The sequence below is a fragment of the Urtica dioica genome, chromosome 8, assembly GCF_054948205.1.
Source record: "Urtica dioica subsp. dioica isolate 48M chromosome 8, U.dioica_male_clone48M_v1_H2, whole genome shotgun sequence".
NCBI lineage: Eukaryota > Viridiplantae > Streptophyta > Magnoliopsida > Rosales > Urticaceae > Urtica > Urtica dioica.
Window position 1 is genome coordinate 8,735,152 of NC_142763.1, and position 22,737 is coordinate 8,757,888.

At 42.4% G+C, this 22,737-nt stretch overlaps 4 protein-coding genes and 1 pseudogene across 6 annotated transcripts; 4 read left to right on the plus strand and 1 right to left on the minus strand.

Annotated features, from left to right (window-relative positions):
- The first annotated feature begins 3,749 nt into the window (after positions 1-3,749).
- LOC149387867 (calmodulin-like protein 3) lies at positions 3,750-4,474 on the plus strand. Its single transcript, XM_089623983.1, has one exon. The coding sequence runs from the start codon at positions 3,877-3,879 to the stop codon at positions 4,345-4,347; it is 471 nt and encodes a 156-aa protein (XP_089480109.1). The 5' UTR covers positions 3,750-3,876; the 3' UTR covers positions 4,348-4,474.
- Positions 4,475-5,151: 677 nt separating this feature from the next.
- LOC149387868 (uncharacterized) lies at positions 5,152-6,621 on the plus strand. Its single transcript, XM_089624055.1, has 2 exons — positions 5,152-5,765; positions 6,028-6,621. The coding sequence occupies exons 1-2, from the start codon at positions 5,648-5,650 to the stop codon at positions 6,285-6,287; spliced, it is 378 nt and encodes a 125-aa protein (XP_089480181.1). The 5' UTR covers positions 5,152-5,647; the 3' UTR covers positions 6,288-6,621.
- A 646-nt stretch (positions 6,622-7,267) lies between these two features.
- LOC149387869 (Far-red impaired responsive (FAR1) family protein) lies at positions 7,268-9,678 on the minus strand. 2 transcript variants are annotated; one of them, XM_089623182.1, is made up of 3 exons: positions 9,536-9,678; positions 8,278-8,699; positions 7,268-7,608 (listed from the first exon to the last, which is right to left on the minus strand). In XM_089623182.1, coding segments are annotated over exons 1-3 (627 nt in total). In that variant the 5' UTR covers positions 9,537-9,678; the 3' UTR covers positions 7,268-7,404. The 2 variants fall into 2 exon arrangements, with proteins under 2 accessions (XP_089479308.1, XP_089479307.1); XM_089623181.1 differs by having other exon boundaries at positions 9,337-9,677.
- A 157-nt stretch (positions 9,679-9,835) lies between these two features.
- LOC149387870 (pentatricopeptide repeat-containing protein At3g49730-like) lies at positions 9,836-14,123 on the plus strand. 2 transcript variants are annotated; one of them, XM_089623179.1, is made up of 6 exons: positions 9,836-10,136; positions 10,238-10,287; positions 10,378-10,440; positions 10,520-11,937; positions 12,579-13,101; positions 13,798-14,123. In XM_089623179.1, the coding sequence occupies exons 1-5, from the start codon at positions 10,001-10,003 to the stop codon at positions 13,006-13,008; spliced, it is 2,097 nt and encodes a 698-aa protein (XP_089479305.1). In that variant the 5' UTR covers positions 9,836-10,000; the 3' UTR covers positions 13,009-13,101; positions 13,798-14,123. The 2 variants fall into 2 exon arrangements, with proteins under 2 accessions (XP_089479305.1, XP_089479306.1); XM_089623180.1 differs by having other exon boundaries at positions 10,106-10,136; positions 10,378-10,444.
- Positions 14,124-15,432: 1,309 nt separating this feature from the next.
- Positions 15,433-16,649, plus strand: LOC149387871 (putative carboxylesterase 12 pseudogene; annotated as a pseudogene).
- Positions 16,650-22,737: the final 6,088 nt, after the last annotated feature.

A 22,737-nucleotide genomic window follows, 5' to 3' on the forward strand; every position in this document is an offset into this window, starting at 1 on the left:
CAGTTCTCGTAGTTAGCCTCGCAAAATAAGAGACAATCATCAGCAAAAAGGAGGTGGCTCACCGGAGGGGCTGAGGAGCAGCACACAAAGCCTTTCATTAACCCAAGCCGCTCTTGGCTCCGAAGTAACGCAGAGAGGCCCTCAGCGACGAGAAGGAACAGGTACGGTGATAGCGGGCATCCTTGACGGAGGCCCCTAGAGGGGGTTACCGAACCACCCACCCGGCCATTCACTACAAAGGAAAACGAGGGGGTAGAAATACACTCCAGAATGACTCTTACGATCCTCGGACCAAACCCCACCCGAGTGAGCATGGCCTCTACGAACCCCCACTCGACTCGGTCATAAGCCTTGCTCATATCCAGCTTCAAAGCCATAACTCCCTTCCTTCCCCCGATTCGTCTTTTGAGAGAGTGAATGAGCTCGAACACCGTCGCCACATTATCCGAGATCAGCCTACCCGGGACGAAAGCACTTTGATTCTCGGCAATGATGCAGGAGAGAGCCGATTTGACCCTATTCGCCACCGCTTTCGTGACTATCTTGAGGAGGACATTGCACAAGCTGATTGGCCGATACTCATACATTTTCCTCGGGTTCTTAACCTTGGGAATAAGGACCACGTTAGTCTTGTTCCAATCTCTGACCGACTCTCCTTCATTAAGAACGCCAAGGCAGTCTTCAACCACAGCCGGCCCAACCACGTTCCAGCCGGCCCAATCACGTTCCAATCTCTGACCGACTCTCCTTCATTAAGGACGCATGTCTGATATAACTATTTACTCTTCTATATTGAAATGTTTAATTCACGTCACTACAACAAACTTGGACTTCATCATAAACGAGAACATTCAGTCATGGCATAAATGTATTTATCCGTAGTCTGTCACGGTTATTTCAAATTTTCACCGAGTTAATAGACAACACCCTCTTAATGTATTTGGTTTCACATCTTTCGACAATATGACAGCCACAGAGGAGGGTGTGTGTCTAGTTTTGGGGTATGGTGATTACCTGATTATATTTATTGTGTTTACAGGTTTGAAGAAGAGAGGAATGTTGAGTGATACCTAATGGTTTTTTATTTTTTTATTTTTATATTTTTTTTTATATTAAAGGACGATGTTTAGCTAAAGTAAGTTACTAACCAATATATGGTGTATATATATAGTATTTCATGAAAACTCAGGAGATTTATTTAAAAAAAATGAGAACTCGGGAGACGTATCTGGAGATCTCCAGAGAGTCTAAACACTCATCCTGATTCCCAATATCATCTGTTGCAAGTTTTTAATTTACAATAACGTGTGCAGTCACCGAATTTTAAAAAAAATGAGAACTAAAGAGACTTATCTGGAGATCTCCAGAGAGTCAAAGACGCTCATCCCGATTCTCAATGTCATATGTTTCAAGTTTTTAATTTATAATAACGTGTACAGTCCCCGAATTAAAAAATGAGAACTAAAGAGACTTATCTGGAGATCTCCAGAGAATCAAATACACTCATCCCGATTCCCAATGTCATGTTGCAAGTTTTAAATTTATAATAACGTGTTCAGTCACCGAAGAGTGGTATAGAATGACAAATTATGTAATTATTAAATGTTTAAAAGGCAATTTCGTCACTGTAGATGTTAGATAATTCTTCGAAATTGAAGACGTCGAGGCTTGAATCACGCATAGGAACGCTTTCCTTATAGTATTTCGAGTACCCCAAAAATGTCTTAAGGTTTCTGTACAAGAATACCGCAGGATACGACAAGCCTAATTCGGACTGCACCAAGACAGGGTGAAAATCCGAAAATAAGCAAGAACGGTGTTTCTGGATTAGTGTTTCGGGAAGAGAGAAAGTTGGTTCGAAAATCTGTGTTGATTTCTGAATCCGAAGTCGGATTATATAAGCAATCGTACCCGTTCGTGAAGAGGTTCGACGAACAGACGCACTGTTTCGTTCGAACGACAGTTACGGCCGCAAACGACACAACCGTTGGCCAAACGACCGTTCGTTTCGAAGCGACGTGACTGTTGGTTCGAACGGTAACCAAAAATAACTACCAAGCGAAGTGCCAAAGTGCACCTACAAAGCGCCACTAACGCCTCTACGCCTGAGCCTGAGCCCGAGCCGGACGCCGCTGTCGCCGGTGGCGACACTGGCGAGGGCGGGTGTGAACGTGAAATGAAGCATAGGTCCGCCACCTCACCTCCACCTCACATCCACATGACACACTCTCCCCTTATCCACTTGTTTACTCATGGTTATTAAATGCAACATATATAAGGTGCTCTTCACCTTATTTTTTGTTCCATGTGGGACTCTTTCCCACACACAAACTCACTCTCTCAATCAACAACACACTATTTTGTCTTTTAGTGAACAAATTAAATTGAGCTTTAAATAATTAAAACACCTATTTAATATTACTCAATTTCCAACAGTAGACTTATCTGAACTCGACGAAAAACACAAAGAATGTGAGAGATCCCAAGACCCGAAAACTCAAAGATTCGAAGAACGAAAAACGTGACGAGAACGGTGAGCATGACGAAAGCGAGAAGCACAAATGAGATTCATTGACGAAGCGACAAGAAACGATGAGAAGATAAAAACTTTACCACACTCAACTTACGTGCGATCATAGGGTCCGGCTTTAGATCGAATCACAAGCGATTCTAAATGCTAATCCAAAAATACAGGTAATATACACGTTGTCCCATTTTTTTTTACCGGTAAACAGATGTACCCTATTTAATGTCTGTTTTCAAATTCATGAATGTGAGACATTTCTAAAAGGAAATATGAAAAAGTGTAAAAGGCTATCATTCTCAAAATAAAGACAATTGATACAATTTTTACTTCAAAAACTTATGCCGAAGATATTTGAATATCTCTAATGTGGCAAATTTGATATTTGCACATTTATGTGATCGAATCAAAAGAAGAGAAAAACGGCTAAATCCTTAAACTTTATACATTTACAATCCTTTGTTGATGTTATTCAATTTTTTGTAGTATGCAATCTGTATTGCATTTCCAATACTGGCCAACGACAAAAAGTAGTTGTAATGATCAATTAAAGTGTCACGTCACCAATACGACGAGCGAGAACGAATGAGACGTAGGCAAAGATCTGAAGGAAGGAAGACTACGGACTTTGAGTTGATCAATTGCACGATTATTATCAAGTTGGGAGTCCATTTTTTTTTTAATTTTTTTTTTTCATATTGTGTATCTTGTGTATGTTCCATAAAATTTCTCCATTCAAAGATGCACTTTAAACAATTATAAAAGGCTTCGTGAACCAAGGTAAAGAACAAAAACATACCATTTTTTTGAAAAAAAATCAACGCATATTCACTTAAAACAAATAAAAAGCTTAATATTATTGAATCATGCATTGCCTCGTCTTATTTATCAGCTTGAAAATGTCAAACCTCTTATATTATTTTATTACCGTGACTTTGAAAGCTTAATCTGAAAGCTATATATTCCTATGAACGTTTACCAAAAAATACAGGTTACTCTTACGTACTAAAAGAAAAACAAATCGCAATTCACACGACTTCAAGTTCAGAGTCAAACGCGCAACGACCGTTTTTATTTAGTAATTTATTAATTAAACGTTTATATACCTAAATTTCAAACAAACTAGAGAAAAACTAGCGCGTTTCGTTTTGCCTCAAACGTCCTATAAATATACAAAACCAACCCAACCATCCAAAAAAAAAAATGATGCTTTACCAATATTAGAGCGTTATTCATTGATCAAAATCCCATTACCACCACATATTCAACCCTCTCTATACTTCCCAAACCTAAAAAGAAAAAAACTACTCATATATTTTTCTCTCTTCAAATCACCTCAAAGCAATATCGCGATGGACCCCGCGGAGCTGAAACGGGTGTTCCAGATGTTCGACCGGAACGGGGACGGTCGGATCACGAAGAAGGAGCTGAGCGACTCGCTGGAGAAGCTCGGGATCTTCATCGCGGACTGCGATCTCGGGCAGATGATCGACCGCATCGACGCCAACGGGGACGGGTTCCTCGACATGGAAGAGTTCGGGGCGCTCTACAAGACCATCATCGCCGACGATGACGTGGCGGCGAGGGACGAGGAGGAGGAGATGAGAGAGGCCTTCAACGTGTTCGACCAGAACGGGGACGGGTTCATAACCGTGGACGAGCTCAGGTCCGTGCTCTCTTCCTTGGGACTCAAGCAAGGAAGGACCGTTGAGGACTGCAAGAGGATGATCAAGAAGGTCGACGTGGACGGAGACGGAATGGTCGATTTCAAGGAGTTCAAGCAGATGATGAAAGGCGGTGGATTCGCTGCCCTTACGCAATGATTATATTATTCTTTCATTAATTAATTAGTCTCTATTCTTTTTTTTTTTTTTTTTTTGTAATAACACATGGATTTTAAAAGAGAGAGGAAACGTAAACAGCCTTGTGTGATAGGGCATTGATTCATTTTATTGGTTATGTGTTTATGTTCTTTTTCCTTTTCTTCTTTCTTCTCTGGCGTGTGTGTTTTATTTTTTATTTTTAGGCTAAAGGAGTTATTTGGATCCGAAGAGTTTTTTTTTTAGAGGGTTAAACTTTTGTGGCTTTTTTTTTTTTCGTGCTTAGTATCAAAGTTTTTTTTTTTTGGCGGGGTAGGTTATTAATAACAAGGGAGGGCCTCAGGAAAAAAAAAAAACAATATTTTGCGGCTTATGTATTAGCTAGAATATGTCACAATAAGTATAATACTATTCATTCACTAACAAAACACCATTCATCTTCTTTGCCTCCTCCACAATTAACTCGCCCACTAGCGTTATCTTTGCCATGATATATATATGAATTAATGACATTTTTAGTCCCTGGACTATGTCGTGTGTAACAACTTGGTCCTTCGGCGAAAAAAGCTGTAGCATCGATACCTGGTGAATGTGAGAAAATCACGATTGATCCTTCTGTCAAATTTTTCGTCTATTTAGACAGAAATGTGCTGACGTGGCTTGATCGACTAGGGTAGTTAAGTAATTTCCACGTCTCCTCTTTTTTTTTTTTTCCAGAGCGGACTGTCCTGGGCTTAGCCCAAATATCTTCATTCGCACCTCTCACTAAATTCACTTCCAGGACGTCACTAACAGAGGACCGGACGAGGTTCCCCGGCGAACACACTCCAAAGAAATCCCTAATCTCATTCAACCAGAAATAATCAACAAGTCCCCAAAACCAATCCCTGCAAAAAGCCCTAAAGCTCCGACCTTTTATCTCTCAAAATCCAATCCAATCGAATCCAAAGTGTTTTTGTTGATTAAATTTGGGGGTAAAGCCCAGGAGAGTCAAGTTGTGGACATCACGGCTATACACGGAGATTCGCGGTCTCTTCCGATTCATGTCCGGTCAATTCTCCGTCGCAAAGGCTCAGTAGTCTTGACCTGTATCCCCTCCCCTCACGGCGGCCGCGGCGCTCTTCCCTCCGAAGGCGGTTCTCCCTCCGACCTCCTCTTTCTCGCCGGCGGCGGGCTCGGCGACTCCTGATTTCTCTTCCTTCTCCGATCTACAATCCACTCACTGTTTCTTCTCTCTTTCCCTTCTCCTTCCTCGCCTCCTTTCCTTCTCCGTTCAAGAGGTCGTGTTATAACAGCCGATAAGATGATGCTCAGAATCAAGCGAGTTCCGACCGTCGTGTCGAACTACCAGAAGGACGACTCCGACGAGCCGAAAGTCGGAGGTTGTGGCCGGAATTGCTTCAGGACCTGTTGTCTTCCAGGTACTAATTTTTTTTGGTAATTTTGTTGTTTGGTATGCGTTTTGAGGAGTTAGGGTTAGGGATTTGTGATTTTGTTGTTTATTGTGAGTTATAATAAATTATTGAGCTGATATGAAAATACTTGAAGAATTTGAAACCATGAACAAAGTTTGTGGTTTTGATTTATTGTGTCTGATTTCGGTGAGGAGTTTGTATTTTGTGTTCATGTTCTAGCTAATCATGAAGATCTAAACTTTGTTGCTGTGATGTGTTTGGATTATAGGGTCAAAACTTCCCTTGTATGCATACAAGAAGCTTGAGAAAGTTGTGGAAGAAGACAACGATTCGCTCTCCAGGCCGACGGTTCCGGCGGAGGCTCGCCCGGTTTTGTTGCCGGCGGTGGCGGCGCAGGCGGCGCTGGACGGGCTGAGGAAAGCAAACTTCGATGTTTTCGATCCGAGGCTGAACAGAGGCGTCCTCGGATCGCCTCCCTTGTGGTTTCAACTGAAATTGAAGTGGCATTCTTTGAGAGGGAAATACTGATTCCAGTTTCTTAAACTTTTTTTTTTTTTTTTTAGGGAAATTTAGTTTCTGAATTATAGAGTTTATCATCGAATTGGAGATCATATACAATTGGATGATCTGAGTTTGATTTTAAGCTTGAGGATATTTTTATTCTTGTTTGAGATATATAATTCCAGGTTGTTCTGAGTTTTGATTTCGAATATGATCTCATTGTTTAGACTTTAGATCTCCATGAAAATGACACACTGTGTCTGGTTCAATTCAAACACGTTAATGACTAAACCAAACAATTAGAAAGAGGGAAAACATATAAAAAGAAGAGGAAAACCATTAAAACATGGGCAAAATGGTAACTACCCTGCCACGTCAGCACATTTCTGTCTAAATAGACGGAAAATTTGACAGAAGGATCAATCGTGATTTTCTCACATTCACCAGGTATCGATGCTACAGCTTTTTTCGCCGAAGGATCAAGTTGTTACACACTACATAGTCCAGGGACTAAAAATGTCATTAATTCTATATATATTTTTCAATTTGGTCATTCCATCTATTTTTAACCCATTCCGCTACTTAAATCCTCACGTTTTTATCACGCGACCTATTAAATTATGAACGGCAACACCGTGGCTTCTACGGTGCTTGATACGGCCAAAAAGAATGTTAAGATTGGCTTTGGCTGTGGTGTTGAGAAACTTAGATAATGTAGCAATGGGCACTCTCAAGTCTCAACGACGTACTAAAGCAAGGGACGAAAAAGAAAATCAGGGGGGCTAATTCGTAATTTGAAAGGTAAAATATAAAGGAAAAAATGGCAATAAGTAAAAAAAAAAAAAAAAAAAAAAATCGAGGGGGAGATAGTCCGTCTCCGTCCCTGGCTACAGTGACCGGTAATGTCGTTGGAGCAATGGGAACCAATTCTGAGGTGGCTGGGTTTTGGCCAAAAACTCTTCGAAACAGAACCAACACTCCATATTCAGCTTGGAAAATGGGCCAAATAAAACCAACTCTGATCGATGTGATTTCATTAGGAGTCAAATATTTTAATTTACTATTTTTAACTCCTTCGTGCTACTATGTACATGGCTGAAGTGTTATGAAGCTGAATTTGAAGAATGCAAAGCTACTGCCGAGGCTATCTATGAGCAGAATAATTTCGGAACTCCGACTCCGCTTTTCTCACATTTTCGACGATAACTTGTATCTTCCCCGAGAGTTCTTCAGTTTGATCCTCGATGTTTCTTATGAAACCCATTAGTTTGTCTCGATAGTGCGCACATAATTGTTCGTGATGCTCCAACTCCATAGCGAGTTCTTCGATTTTCTTATCCTTATCGCCCTATCAACAATGGCATATTTAGATAGCAAAAAGAGAGATAATCACAAAGTTCTTCAAGAAATAATCAGGCGACCCTAAAACTCCAACTTGAGCACAAAAATAATCGTGAATTGTGAAAGGACATCGCATACATCTATTCTCATAGCAGAGTTGAAGCAAAAGACCATCGACGTTGCTGACTGATTCCCGGCACTTTTCGGGGAAAAACTAAAGACATGATTTTAAGAGACCCAAATATATATATATATTTTTTTTTTGCTCTCTAAATATGTAGCCATATGAAAAACTCAAGTTTTGTCATACAACCAACTTTTGGTAAATTTTAAGTAAATAGTTACGATATTTTATTAACAAAGCCTAAAAGACATTAATAATTGTAAATATTCGTTAATAATTGTAAATAACCATCAGACTCTAAGGGGACAATGAAATGCTAAAAACGTCCACAACAATCCCACATCACCACAACGACTATTTACTTAAAATTTACAAAAGGTTAGCTATTTAACAAATCTCCAAATTTTGGTGGCTTAGTTACTCGACTAATTGTTTTTTTAAGGACATTTGCTACCGGTGGGGATTGAACAATGCTTAAACTGAATCAACTACAAATGTGAACTCACTGAGATTGCTCTATCAGTAGCGGAAATAGAAGTTGATGAGACTGACCTCGGTGCCGAAGCCGTCGGCGGAGAGAACGAGAGGGTGATTGTGGTCTCTCTCGAACCTCGTGACGACCCACTTCCCGGATTTCTCCATTTTGACCAAGATGGTGGCGTTGCAGCCCTCTCGGGCGCTGGGCCTGGGCTTCTTCTCGGGGCCCGAGCCCGAGCCCTTGTGGTTGTTGGGAGAGAAGCCCTGCTTGTTGCACCCGAGGCGGCGTGCCAGGGTTCTTCCGTCGATCCCCGACCGCCGCCGCTGCATCACCCGAACCACGAACCCGACCCGCCGAGCGTACTCCGTGTAGAACCTCTTCGCCTCCTCCTCCGACTCGAATTCCATGCCCACCAACGGCTCCGTCACCGACGATGACATTTCCGCTCCGCTGCAGCTCTCCGAAGCTCCTCCTCCGTTTTCCTTCTCCAAATCCACTGTGATTTAGCATTCAAACTCGTAAACACTTCTGTCAAAACTATTGGAAACCAGAAACAGTGGAACTCAAAGTAGCACTGTGACGAAAGCTGGGCTGAGAGAGAGAACAGATTCAAAATTTCCTTTTGCCAAGATTACGTTAAAATCAAAAGAAATTTTTTGTAACAGTCTACTAGTATTTCTCCAAATCCACTGGAATTTAGCATTCAAGCTCATAAACACTTCTGTCAAACTATTGGAAACCAGAAACAGTGGAGCTCAAAGTAGCACTGTGACGAAAGCTGGGCTGAGAGAGAGAACGGATTCAAATTTCCTTTGCCAAGATTACGTTAAAATCAAAAGAAGCTATTTTTTGTAACACAGTCTACTAGTATTTCATCCAATTAGTCATTTCTTTGATTCTATAATCACGTTTTTAAATGACGATGCTTCCTAAACGTCGTTTAACAAGAACAATGCAATTTTTTTTTCTGTACACGAATTATTTTAGATTCACAAGATCTTAGATTCACCATTTATCTTGTTCTACGTTTTCTCGGTTCCGTATATGTTCACGAAGCAATTTTCCGGGGAGAATTTCTTAATGAGCTTTCAGAGCCTTTTTTTTAAGGAGTCTCGAATGGGAAAGAAACTTACTGAAATGAAATCGGAAAGGAAGATCGGAGATCGAATGACAAAAAGTTCCCGTGTATCTTTGTCCGAGCAACTCTAGCAATTTTCCGGTTCTCGGTTCCGTATATGTTGATGTTCACGAAGCAATTTCCGGGGAGAATTTCTTAATGAGCTTTCACAGCCTTTTTTTTTTTAAGGAGTCTCGAATGGGAAAGAAACTTACTGAAATGAAATCGGAAAGGAAGATCGGAGATCGAATGACCAAAAGTTCCCGTGTATCTTTGTCCGAGCAACTCTAGCTGAAATTGATAGAAAATTTGGGGGTTCTTCTAAGTAAATACTAAATAGCACCCTGTGCAACAAAAAAAAAAAAAAAAAAAACAAACTAAATACCACACCTCTTTCAATTCATGACACTCAGTAGACGTAATATATATATTTTTTTCCTTCCTATTTTTCTTTGACGAATTTACAGAAATACCCTCTAAAAACTCAAACCCTCTCGGCAAAGCCCTGAGTTGCAACTTGCAAGGGCTCATCGAGACTCCGTCGTCTCTCACTCATCTCAGTCATCTCACTTCGACGGTCATCATAGCTGCCGTGAATACCTGTCCTCTCTCTCTCTCTCTCTCGAAGAAAAACTTAATGTACACTTTTACATATTTTAGTTTTTGAGTTTTAGAGAAAAATGATGAGACTGAGAGCGGTTTCTGTGGGGCGGTCTTCTCTCCGAAGCTCAGCTTCTCTCTACCTCTCGCCACCGCAGATTCTTGCTATGTCAAAGCCTTACTCTCACGACTCCAATGAATACAACACCCAAACAGGTAATTCTTTCAATTTTTTTTTTAATACTTTCTCTGCATTCTATTTTCTCTGTGGATTACTCATTTATTTTGAATACTTTCTTCATATATATTACTATCAGACACATGCTATGGTTCGAGGAGAGAGCTGACCGATGATCACGAAGAAAAGGCAAAAATCTTAATTGTTTTTTAGTGGTACGTTTACATTTTGATTGTGATTGTCAGCCTAATTCATTACAAAATTGCGTAATATGAGCAGGGCATGATTGATGCTATCGTCGCAAATTCAATGTCATTTGGAAGTCAACAATGGAGTTTGGAGGCAAGTACGTGTTAATATCTTCCTTTTAATTTCCGGATACTCATTTTTTTCTTCTTCATTTTACTTTTCTGAATGACAGAGTGATCCGAGTCCGTTCAACGATCCATATGAACCCAAACCAAACAACAAGAGTAAACAAACCTCATTGGCTCGCGTCGAAGGCCCCGAGTTTTCGGAAGAACCCACACGCTTCGACGAATTCTCGGACGACATCGAAAGGGTGTACGGAATCCTCCAAAGATTCCACACCAGGGTCCCCAAATTGGAGCTCGCTTTAGACCAGTCCGGCGTTCTCATGAGACGGGGATTGACGGAGCGTGTGCTGAGACGCTGCGGAGACGCCGGAAATCTGGCGTACCGGTTCTACGCGTGGGCTTCGAAGCACCCCGATTTCAGGCCGAGCACGAGGGTCTACAAATCCATGGTCAGATGCTTGGGAAAGATGCGACAGTTCGGCGCCGTGTGGGCTCTGCTCGAGGAAATGAGGGCCGAGAATCCGCAGATGATAATCCCCGAGATCTTCGTCGTCCTGATGAGAAGGTTCGCCTCGGCCAGGATGGTGAAGAACGCAGTCCAAGTGCTCGACGAAATGCCCAAGTACGGCTGCGAGGCCGACGGGCACGCCTTCGGCTGCCTTCTGGACGCCCTGTGCAAGAACGGGAGCGTGAGGGAAGCCGCGTCGCTCTTCGAGGAGATCCGCGAGAAGTTCGAGCCCGATCTCAAGCACTTCACGTCGCTGCTGTACGGTTGGTGCCAGGAAGGGAAGCTCACGGAAGCGAAGCTCGTGCTGAGGAAGATGAGCGAAGCAGGGCTCGAGCCCGACGTCGTGGTCTACAACAACCTGATAAGCGGGTACGCTGCGGCGGAGAAGATGACCGACGCGTACGTCCTCATGGAGGAGATGAGGGAGAAAGGGAAAAGAGAATGCTCGCCGAACGCCACGTCGTACACGATCCTCGTCCAGTCGCTCTGCAAGCGAGGGAAGATCGAAGAGGCGGCGAGGGTGTTCTCCGACATGGAGCGGAGCGGCTGCGAGCTCGACGTGGTGGCTTACACTGCGCTCATCAGCGGCTTCTGCAAGTGCGGGAAGGTCGAGAAGGCCTACGGAGCCCTTCGCAAGATGACCCGGAAAGGGTTTCGCCCGAACGAGACGACGTATCTCCACATCATGCTGGCCCACGAGCGGAGAGAGCAGCTCGAGGAGTGTCTCGAGCTGATGGAGGAGATGAGGAGGAACGAGTGCTTCCCCGACCCGGGGATTTACAGGACGGTGATACGGCTGTCGTCCAAGCTCGGGGAGGTGAGAGAAGCGGTCCGGTTCTGGAACGAGATGGAAGCGAACGGGATGAGGCCCATGATCGACTCCTATGTGGTGATGATCCGAGCGTTCGTGAACCAAGGTCACCTCGTTGAGGCGTGCCAATTTTTCAAGGAGATGGTGGGGCGGGGCATGTGGGCGGCCCCGCCGTACGGGACAATGCACGCGCTCGTCAACAGGTAAAAGTAGGCATTTATAAACGGTTAATTAACATTTTCACCGTTTGTTTTGATCAAAATTAACCAAGCGTTTGTGGTAGCTAGCTTAGTCTAGTGGTAATTTCTCATCATTTGGAGATCGTGGGTTCAATCCCTACCGACAGAAAATGTCTTTTAAAAAAAATTATTAAAAAAATCAACCAAGCGGTTAATATTAGGACTCTAAAACTCATGTTTAGCTAATCTTTGGTAAATTTTAAGTAAATAGTCACGAGATTTTATAACAAAATAAAAAAAGACATTAATAGTTGTAAATATTCGTTAATAATTGTAAATAATCATCAGACTTCAAGGGCATAAGTGAAATGCTAAAAACGTCCAAACAATTCCACATCACCATAATGATTATTTGCTTAAATTTAAAAAAAGTTGACTATTGAACAAGTTTCCAAATTTTAGTGGGTTAGTTACTCAATTAATTGTTAATATTAACCGGTTATTTCATGGTTAATCGCGGTTAACCAACCATCAAGAAAAATAAATATCGAAACTAACGGTTAATTGGTTAGCCATTAAAAAAAAAACACGGCGTTCTGAATGGTTAATAGTTTTAACGGTTAAAGATTTAAGCGGTTAACGATTTTGCCCACCTTTATGAACAGGCTGGCGAAGGAAGGGAGGGTCGAGATGGCAAAGGACGTGTGGGAGACGATAGTGAAAGGGGGAGGGGAAGTGAACGTGGCGGCGTGGACGATATGGATCGAGGCGCTGTTCTCGGCGGGCCACGTGAAGGAGGCGTGCGCGTACTGCGTTCAGATGACCGAGGCCGGGGAGATGCCCGAGCCCGACACGTTTGCGAAGCTCATGCTCGGCCTTAAGAGCCTCTACAACAGGGTCGTCGCCGCCGAGCTCACCGAGAAGGTCCGGAAGATGGCCGCGGAGAGAGGGGTCACTTTCAAGATGTACAAGAGGCGCGGCGTCACCGCATTGAAAGAGATGGAAAAGGAGACTGAGAAGCGTCGGATGCGGAACGAGGCTCGTAAGGCCCGTGTCAACCGGCGACATCGTGGCAGGCCTTCGTCTCGCCAGTAGTTGATTTGACTTTGACTTTGACTTTGACGGAGATTGTGCTGGTTGGGTTAGAATGCAGCGGCTGCGGAGTGGATTGGAGCTGCATTGTTTACGGTGAGCTTTTTTTTCTGTTTGATAAAAGAAAAAGGAAAATAAAAAATAATAGATTTATAATCATGTTTGTGCTACGTCCCATGATAATTAATAATAATGTGTGATTACACGACTACTCTATCACCAAGAAAACTAAAAATAATGAATTGGTATCTCATTTCCTATAGCTTGATGACTTGTTTTATACTAAAATATGATTTCAACGTGAGAAACTAAATTAAAAAATTAAATTACTAATTTACCCTCTCTTAGGGTTATTAAGTTATATAGCCACACGGCTGTAGTGAATTGGGATATAACTCACTTTTAGTTAATTTGTTGTAAATAGCCAAATGAACTTATTAACAGATTAGTAAAAGATTTATTTAATACAGCCAAACATGTAAAAAATAGGTAGTTAATAGACTGTTACGTATGCAAATTGGCTATTTACAAAGTATTTACCAAATGTTGGCTAATTTACAATTCATATAGTTTAGGTGGTTTACGTAGCCAATTTTTTGCTGTTTTAACGGTTTGGTTGGGATTTTCTCCATTTGGCTATTCGAGTTTCGAAATACTTGGAGCTCTACGTTTGTCATGGAACTCAAATCGACGTTCTCTTTGTTATGAAGTTTTGGTGTTTACTAGCGACTTAGCTAATCTCTCTCTTATAGACAATATGTTTATCATTGAATTCCCATTTCTGCTTAACAGAGTTTGCTTTGGAGATTATAAAAGATATGTCTGCCGGGGATGGGGCCAAGGACTGGTGTATTTAAAATCTCCACCTGAGAATGGAAGATAAGTTGGCTCAATGATTCGGCCTCAATGTTGTTTTTGTGAATCCTAGAATTGAGAAGATTAAATTCAAAGATCAAAGGTCTATGATCGATCTATCAATAAAACCAATTTATTATTGAGAGATCATCATCGCGTGGCTCCTCAAATATGTAGTCAATGTTGAGATATGTAAATTATACAGATTATATATATGGGACTAATGTAAGAAGTAAGAATGGAGATGTCATAAACCGCCTCTTTCCGATATAGACTTCTTCATCGGTGACGCTCTCTGATCATCCATATACACACACACATAGAGCAACAGAAGTTGAGCAGATTAATAATTAGGTGATGGAACTAGAATAGAGAACAAGAATGAGGAAATATTGCTATGATGCCGTATTATAATCATGCGCAAAAGAGTGAGATGAATGATTGCTACTTTAACATTAATCAATCAAATGTGATATATTTGTGTGAGCTTGACTTAACTAATTGGCAGTGACGTGTGAGCTGCAAACTAATTATGTTAACTACTCACCAACTAATGCATAATTAGATCAAACATAGTCTGTAATAGTACAATAGTCCCTTGAAAGTGGTGAAATTGTCTTTAGGACTATCTTGGGCAGACAAATAGTAATTGTCATCAGTGGTCAACGAATTGCTGGTGTGAGACAAGGTCTGGCTTTCCGGGGTTCCGGCCGGGAACCAGACGGGTTCCGGCGAACCGGAGGGGACCGGAACGGGACAAACAAAAACCATTTTCGTGAACCGAATCCGGTCGAATCCCGGTCGAACCGGACCGGAATCCTCTAGACCGGGTCCCGTTTTCCCTTCAAATACTTTGCTCCTCATTTCGCGAAACCATACTGTCCCGAGGTTGAAATCAGCGGATCCCGTCCCGACCTAATTCTGTTTCTTCTCTTCTTCATTTGCTCAAATCCCGGCCATATCCCGCGAATTCCGTTGTCTCTGGTGTGCGTCCCGCCGGATACCGCTCAATGGAAGCCATTTTTGTCCAGATCACGGGGAACCCGAGAGATATCATCCGAGTTTTTCATTTTTTTAGGATCTTTTTTTCAATTTTTTCTTATGAATTGATGATTATTGTGATGATATTGTTGAATTTTAATTCATTTCGAGATTATTTGATTATTGTCATGATGAAGTTGAATTAAAATGTTGATTACAATTAATTTGATGATTATTGTGATGGTTATGTTGATTTGTGTCATATGAATTGATACATAACCATTTACAATTTTATTTTACTAATTATAAAGTTGCAATAGACAAAAAAAAAAATCTATATATTTAGCTTTGCCCTTAATATACAATAGATCAAGCTTTTGCACCCGAAGTTAAGCAACAGCAATCTTAATCATCAATCCCAATATATCATCATCATCATTAAATAAAATAAAAAATCAAATAATTCAGTTCACGTTCTCTTAAAATACTAGCTCGTGTATTCAGATATGAGTTGTAAACTTGTAATAAATATATGAGTGTATACACTATTAATATAATACTACGAGTCCGTCTCTATAAAAACTTACATTTACATAACTAAAAACCACACAAACTTCTCCTTTCCTTTCCTTCTTCACCACTCTTCCCCGGCCACAGCCGGAAATGGCATCTCCGCCTTCCAACGCCGCCGATGATGAGGTCCTCCACCGGTTCGCCTTCTTCACCGTCTACAAAGACGGCCACGTCATCCTCAACTGGCCGCCCAGCCCCACAGTCCCTCCATCCGACGCTCCCGTCAACGGCGTCCGATCCAAAGACGTCGTCATCTCCGGCGATCCACTTGTCACCGCCAGAGTCTTCCTCCCTGAAAACGCCGCAGCCGGTAAAAAGCTCCCGGTGCTGCTCTACGCCCACGGCGGCGGCTTCTGCATGGGATCCCCCTTCGCCGCCATGTCCCACGACGTAGTCTCCACCGTCTCCGCTGCTTCCGGCGCCGTCGCCGTCTCCGTCGACTACGGCCTCTTCCCGGCCCGGCCCATGCCCGCCTGCTTCGACGACTCCTGGGCCGCGCTGCAGTGGATCGCAGCCCACTCCGACGGAGCCGGGCCCGATCCGTGGCTCAACGCCCACGCCGACCTCAGCCGCGTCATCGTCGCCGGAGACAGCGCCGGCGGGACCATAACCCACGATATCGTGTCCCGGTTCGGCCGGGCCGGGCTACCGGGGGTCCGTATCTCCGGGGCGGCCATAGTCCACCCTTACTTCGCTGGGACCCACTACGACGAGATGATTATGTACATGTGGCCCGGGAACAAGGCCGGCACGGGCAATCCTACGGTGAGCCCGACCGCAGAGGATCTGGGTGGGATCGGGTGTGAGAAGGTTTTGGTGTTCGTGGCGGAGAAGGACGTTCTGGCGGGACCCGGGAAGCGCTACGTGGAGGAGCTGAGGAAGAGCGATTGGCCCGGGAGCGTCGAGATCGTAGAGACTCTCGGAGAAGGACATTGCTTTCATTTCGGGAATCCGAAGAGTGAGAAGGCTGTGGAATTGTTCGCTAAGCTTGTAGCTTTTATCAAACAGGACTAATAATTAATAAGGAACTCTATAATAGAATGTTATTTTAAATTAAATAATAATGATTCCGATTCCGTTTCCCAGCTTTTCTTCGCTGGCTGCCCGTGCTAATTCGCTGCGGGTAATAGTTTACAATTGTAACGAGAGGATGAATGGAATATCAGATATGGCATGGTATCTATATGTGGTGACTTTAATTGCATTTCATGAACTCCGAAGGTGTACCTCTCTAAACCGTGTGACATGAATATTTTAGCCAGAATATTAATCAGCTGAACGTTCAAACTTGTTACTTAGACCATCTCCAATGCACACACTAAATTGGATGTAATTTTCACACTAAATTTGATGTAACTTTTACACCAAATATTTTTTTTGCTCCAATGATATTATGTTTTTATTAAGAATATTACACCAAATTTGGTAATATTCAAAGAATATGTTTTTTATTAGGCTTTTTAATCCAAGATATTTTTGGATTAAGTGTCTTACTTTTATTAATTATTTGTAAAGTCTAATTACATATATAAAAATATAATTGTATTTTATTTATTAATTATGTGTAACATATATTATAAATCAATAATAAATTATTTAAAATAAAAAAAAATTAATTAATAAAAGTGAAAATTAATAATCAATTTAATTACATAAATAATACAACATTTTTTAGAGAATAAATTTCTATAAATTATTATTATTATTAATTCTCGGTTTAATTTAGTTTAAAATGTATAAACTTTTTTTAATTATTGATTTAATTTAAGTGGTATTGAAGAAATTAATTTGAATTATAAACAAAGCTCCAAACAATTTAAAACATTGTTAAACCGTTTTTTAGATTTAACATTTGTCGACACGCGATGTACTTGGAATAGTCACGTGTCTAGTCTTTGATGACCCAAAATCACTCTTTGAGATTCCAAAGGGCTCAAGGAAGTTTAAGACAAGGCCCAAAGCAGCCGAGAGCTTCAGATGAGTTTTTAAATTGTGTTTTGGGAGGAGAAATCACTTTTTCCAAGATTCCAAAGGGCTCGAGGAAAGTTAGGACAATGTCCAACGTGTCCAAGAGCTTCAGAGGATCTTGAATCGTATCACGGGTCGACGAGATTTTTCTCTTACTAAGTGAAGAGCATGAAAATTGATTTTGAGACAGTAAATATTTTTTCTTCCATTTTAGAGAAACTCAAGCATTATAAGGATAGAACAACTATACGATACCTATGATACCAACACATTATTTTTTTAGAAATAGCATAACTCATGGTTCTTATCTGTGGTATTGTTCTTTAATGGTCTTAATCAATACTTTCCGGCATAGAAGTATAAGAAATGCTTTCTGGTCATTAATCGCTGTACCTAAGTTCGGAAAGCATTAACTCTTTAGGTCAGATCGATCTTAAACAAACTTCTATTCAAACCCATAACTAACTTCAACTCATTCATATAACTACATATAACTTAACTGGCATGAATTCAATGGCATCAACAAGAAAGCAGTATCTACGCTTCGATACCTCTCGTATCCTCGATCTTCGGAAGTAGATTATTTCTCTTTATTTTGGTTGAAAGAGATCATGAGAGAACATTGGTTCCCTTTTTCATGTGGTGTTATTTTGATCTTAAGTGTTCTTGTGGGAGAATATCAAGCGAGAGAAGTGATAGAGAAATTTAGCATTAGTTTGCCTAGGTTTATCTTTTCTTGAGAGAAATTGGTGAAGTGAACGTGGTATTTATAGTGTTTGGGTTGTGTTGGTGTGAGCATTTGAGCGGATGACGTTATCAGACAAGAAGGCAAAACGCGGGCAGGCTCACCAAGCCCATTTGGGCGTGAAGCAACAAAGGTGCTTTTTGTTTTGGTTGGACCCCATTTCCTTTGGATTTTCCGAAAAAATATGAGCCAACAAACATATTGATTGAATTTGAATTAGTTAAAATATGTACTTATAAATTACAATTAAGAATTGTGAATTAATTAGATTAAAATAATGCTTAAATATTTAGTGTAATATTTACACCAAATAAAAAGTTTTAGAGTTTTTTTTATCGTTGAAGAGCTTTTACTCTATTTATAGAGTTTTGTGCAATGTATTGGAGATGCTCTTAGGTACAAACTGGAATAAGATTCTGCTAATCGGCCGAAACGTTTTGTTTCAGTTGTGCCGTTCGATGTGCTCGCGTTTATTCTACTATCAACGGGATTCAAGGAAATAAAATATATTTGCGATATAATTCTGTTCTCTTAGTTTTGACCGTCATTTTTATATAAATTATATATTCTCAATTAATGAATTGAGATTTATTAATTAAATATCCGTAATATCATATTGGCAACCTTAAGCTCATAATCTCCCGACTCTGCAGGTGGGGCGAATCCAGTTGACACCTAAAACAATGTGCAAGAATCATCGAGATAGGACCACATATGGAAAATTAACGACAGTACTGTGTTGGCTCTAAAACAATTTGGGCTGGTTCCGTGTACTGTTATTGGATTTAATGTGTTTTTCTTTGTTATATCTCTAGGTTTGTAAAAGTTCCGGCTTAAATAATTCATGGCTTAGAGTCCCAACTCCCAAGGAAAACATATCGAGTTTTTTTTTTTACAAATTTCAATTGAGAATTCAAAACTCCACAGTCCAGTTTGTTGATCCTGAATAAAAGCGGGACAAAGGAAAAAAAAAATACGTGAAAATGACTAACCAATCTTCCATTCTAGCCAATGAACAGATCGAGAAATACAAACATTTATAAGAACTCAAATGCTTATAACAATTCAAAAGAGGGAAAATTAAACATGGGAGTGAAAGGTTGGTGTAGTTCAAAACTTCGTCTGACCTTATATCGAGCTTCTTATAAATAAGTTAACGCGGATGGTAGGTTTTCACTATTTTTTTTTTGAGGAAAAAAACCAAATGGCTTTATTAATACCCAGAAAGAGCAGCGGCCTTATCAGCCAAAATAGAGTCAACAATACAAAATGGGGGATCCCCAACCCAAGTTGCAGGAATAGCTGAACGTAAATTACACTGAGCTAACTTATGGGCTACAGTATTACCATCCCTCTTAATGAAACTGAAAATAGAGGAACTATGAGAAGCGAGAGCTGTGATATCCCCAACAATAAAACCTTCCTCGTTGACGGCCGGTTCCTGCGAGCAGATAAGGTCGATTGCTGTCTTCGAATCGGATTCCAGCACACAGGGGACATAACCCCACGAGGCAGCAAAGCGGACCCCTTCCCGAATAGCTTCCAGCTCCGCTCCTAGGATCGACGCGGCTTTTGCTCTGGGCTTGCTGAATCCTGCAACAAAGTTTCCTTGCTTGTCCCTGACACATCCTCCAAGGCCCATGACTTGACCGTCCGCTGGTACGGCTGCGTCCACATTAATCTTCCACCTGTTGACCTCCGGAGGGGACCACGCCACTCTCCCAGAATCTCCTCTCCTTCTGAGTTGTGGCGAGGTGTTGATGAAGCGCTCGAAGTCATCTTGTATTGAGCGCGCCTTCTGAAAAGCGAAGTTGAAGTTGCTATGATTCCCATGGATCAGGTTGTTCCTTTGATTCCATACCTCCCAGAGAAGAACCGCGAGAATCGCGACTTCGTTGTTCGTTAAAGACCTTGCCATGTCCATGAAGATGTCTTGAAGTCGTCGATGTGGATCGGCCTCCCTGATATGTCCGAAGGGGGAGTCGACCCAAGCTTCTTCCACTAGTGGGCAGAAGATTAAGGCGTGGGCAGATGATTCCCACCGTCCTCCGCAAGTTTGGCAATCTGCGTTGACGGGTATATGGCGTTTCGCTAGATTCCCCTGGGTTGGAATAAGATCTTTGCACGCTCTCCAGAGGAAGACCTTGACTTTCGGGGGGGCTTTGAGAGACCAAATCTTCGTCCATATGTCCTCAGCTCTTCTGCTCGAGGGCCCCGCAGTCTCGCCACTTTCACGAGCCTTGTGATAACCACTCTTGACCGTGTAGATCCCGCGCTTGTCGAAGTGCCACACGATCGAATCTCGATGCCTGTTACGCGGTCGGGCCAGAGAGAGAATCTTCTCAGCTTCAAAAGGGAGGAAGGACTCTTTAATTAAGCGAGAGTTCCAATCCCCAGAGTCAAGGATCAGCTCTCCAACTGATGCTCGAGGATGTAATCTGGCTGGAGATTGGACTTGGAAGCTTGACGGTGACGGTATCCATCTTCCTCCGTAAATTGGAATATTTTCCCCATTTCCAACTCTCCAACGCCAGCCCTTGTTCAGCAACTCGATACCCCACAGAAGGCTACGCCACACATAAGAGCAGCCAGATTTTTCCTTTCCCTCCAGAATCGTTGAGAAAGGGAAATATTTTCCAGCCATTACACGAGTTGCCAGCGAATGAGGTGAGCGAGCCAGTCTCCAAACTTGTTTGGCCAAAAGCGCTTGATTGAATTCCCGCAGGCTACGGAAGCCAAGGCCACCGTCCTTTTTAGCACGGCAGAGGCGGTCCCAACTTTGCCAGTGTAACCTCTTCCTTCCTCCGTCGGTACCCCACCAGAAATCAGCGCACACCTTCTCAATCTCTTCTCTGACACCGGTTGGGATTTTGAAGGTACTCATAGTGTATGTGGGGATAGATTGGATCACCGATTTGATAAGTGTCTCTCTCCCTCCCATCGAGAAGAGTTTTTCCTTCCAGCCACTGATTCTCTTCATTACTCTCGTCCGGAGGTAGCCAAACTGAAGATTCTTGGAACGTACTGAGAAAGTAGGCAATCCCAAGTAGAGATCGATTCCCTCCGTATGTTGGACTCCAAGAATTGCTTTAACCTCTTCACTATGAATTGGTTTTGTGTTCGGAGAGAAAGAAATGGCCGACTTCTCCATATTAACGACCTGTCCCGATGCCCGTGAGTAGACACTGATGCAGTCTAGAATGGCTCTACACTCCCCTTCTTCGGCCCGAAAAAAAACGAGGCTGTCATCGGCGAAGAAAAGATGTGATACGGGAGGGCTTCGTCTCGAAATTTTAACCCCATGGATCTGTCCACTTTGCACCTGCGAGTGTATCAAGGACGAGAAACCTTGAGCACATAAGAGGAAAAGGTATGGCGATAAGGGGTCACCTTGCCGGAGGCCTCGGGAAGCCTTAAATTCGTCGGAGATGAGACCGTTGACGGTAATCGCGAAGCTAGTAGTGGACACACAGTTCATGACCCTCGATACACATTTTGGCCCAAAACCCATCGTCTTCATCATAGTTTGAATATACCGCCATTCGATTCTATCATAGGCTTTACTCATATCGAGTTTTAGCGACGCGTAGCCAACCCGTCCCCGAGAACGAGATCTGAGCCAATGGTTGCATTCAAACCCCAGCATGATATTATCGCCAATGTTTCGACCCGCTATGAATGCACTTTGATTGTCGTCTATCACCGTCCCAAGAGCCAACTTCAACCGGTTCGCCAGAGATTTTGCCACGATCTTATAAAGGATATTGCATAATGAGATAGGACGAAAATCCTTTACGCTGGCCGGCTTTTTGTTCTTCGGGATCAGCGAGATGAGTGTGTTATTCCAAGAAGCAATACTTTCCCCCCCATTCAGAATATTAAGGCAGCTATCCACCACCCCGTCGCCAACTATATCCCAGCAGTTTTGAAAAAAACACGCCGACCACCCGTCAGGTCCCGGTGCTTTAGTTGGGTGCATTCCAAACAGTGCCTTTTCAACCTCCTCTCTTGAAAAGTCTGCTTCTAGCGTTTGTCGAAGACTCCCCGAGAGAGTTGGGATCATTGACGAAATTCCTGCCTCAGTCTCCGCTTCATTAGGCTCCGTCGACTCAAAAAGGGCCTGGTAGTAGTCTTTAAAAACATTCAGCTTGTCTACGTCCTTTGAGACCGTGCCTCCTGAGCCATCCGAAATAGTAGCTATCCTGTTCGTCTTCCGGCGTTGAGTGGCGTAGGCATGAAAGAGCTTCGTGTTCCTGTCCCCGTGGGTGAGCCAGTTAACTCTTGCTCGCTGTTTCCAGTGGATCTCTTCCGCTGACAGAAGCTTCTCGAGCCTCGCGTTGAGAGTGGCAATCCTTGGAATATTTCCCCCGTAAAGGACATCCCGCTTTGCCCTGCTGATCTCTCTCCGTAGCTCGGAAATTTGCTTAGGCAGCTTCCCAAATCTGTCTCGTCCCCACCTGGAAAGGTCCCGTTTCATGGCTTGGAAAGCGCATGAAATCCTCGGAGCTGATCCAACTAAGGGGCGCCTCCAACTGCTCTCGACCGTGCTCTTGAAATCTTCCTCATAAAGCCATTTTTCCTCGAAGAAAAAACGTCTCTTTGGGTGGGAT

What these genes read in the sequence shown, in the direction of transcription:
- LOC149387867 (XM_089623983.1), top strand. Translation starts at nt 3,877, where the DNA reads ATGGACCCCGCGGAGCTGAAACGGGTGTTCCAGATGTTCGACCGGAAC.
- LOC149387868 (XM_089624055.1), top strand. Translation starts at nt 5,648, where the DNA reads ATGATGCTCAGAATCAAGCGAGTTCCGACCGTCGTGTCGAACTACCAG. An exon ending in CAGGACCTGTTGTCTTCCAG is followed by an intron (nt 5,766 to 6,027) that starts GTACTAATTTTT and finishes TTTGGATTATAG; the next exon opens with GGTCAAAACTTCCCTTGTAT.
- LOC149387869 (XM_089623182.1), bottom strand. An exon ending in CCGACGGCTTCGGCACCGAG is followed by an intron (nt 7,609 to 8,277) that starts GTCAGTCTCATC and finishes CATTGTTGATAG; the next exon opens with GGCGATAAGGATAAGAAAAT.
- LOC149387870 (XM_089623179.1), top strand. Translation starts at nt 10,001, where the DNA reads ATGATGAGACTGAGAGCGGTTTCTGTGGGGCGGTCTTCTCTCCGAAGC. An exon ending in TGAATACAACACCCAAACAG is followed by an intron (nt 10,137 to 10,237) that starts GTAATTCTTTCA and finishes TATTACTATCAG; the next exon opens with ACACATGCTATGGTTCGAGG. An exon ending in CCGATGATCACGAAGAAAAG is followed by an intron (nt 10,288 to 10,377) that starts GCAAAAATCTTA and finishes TAATATGAGCAG; the next exon opens with GGCATGATTGATGCTATCGT.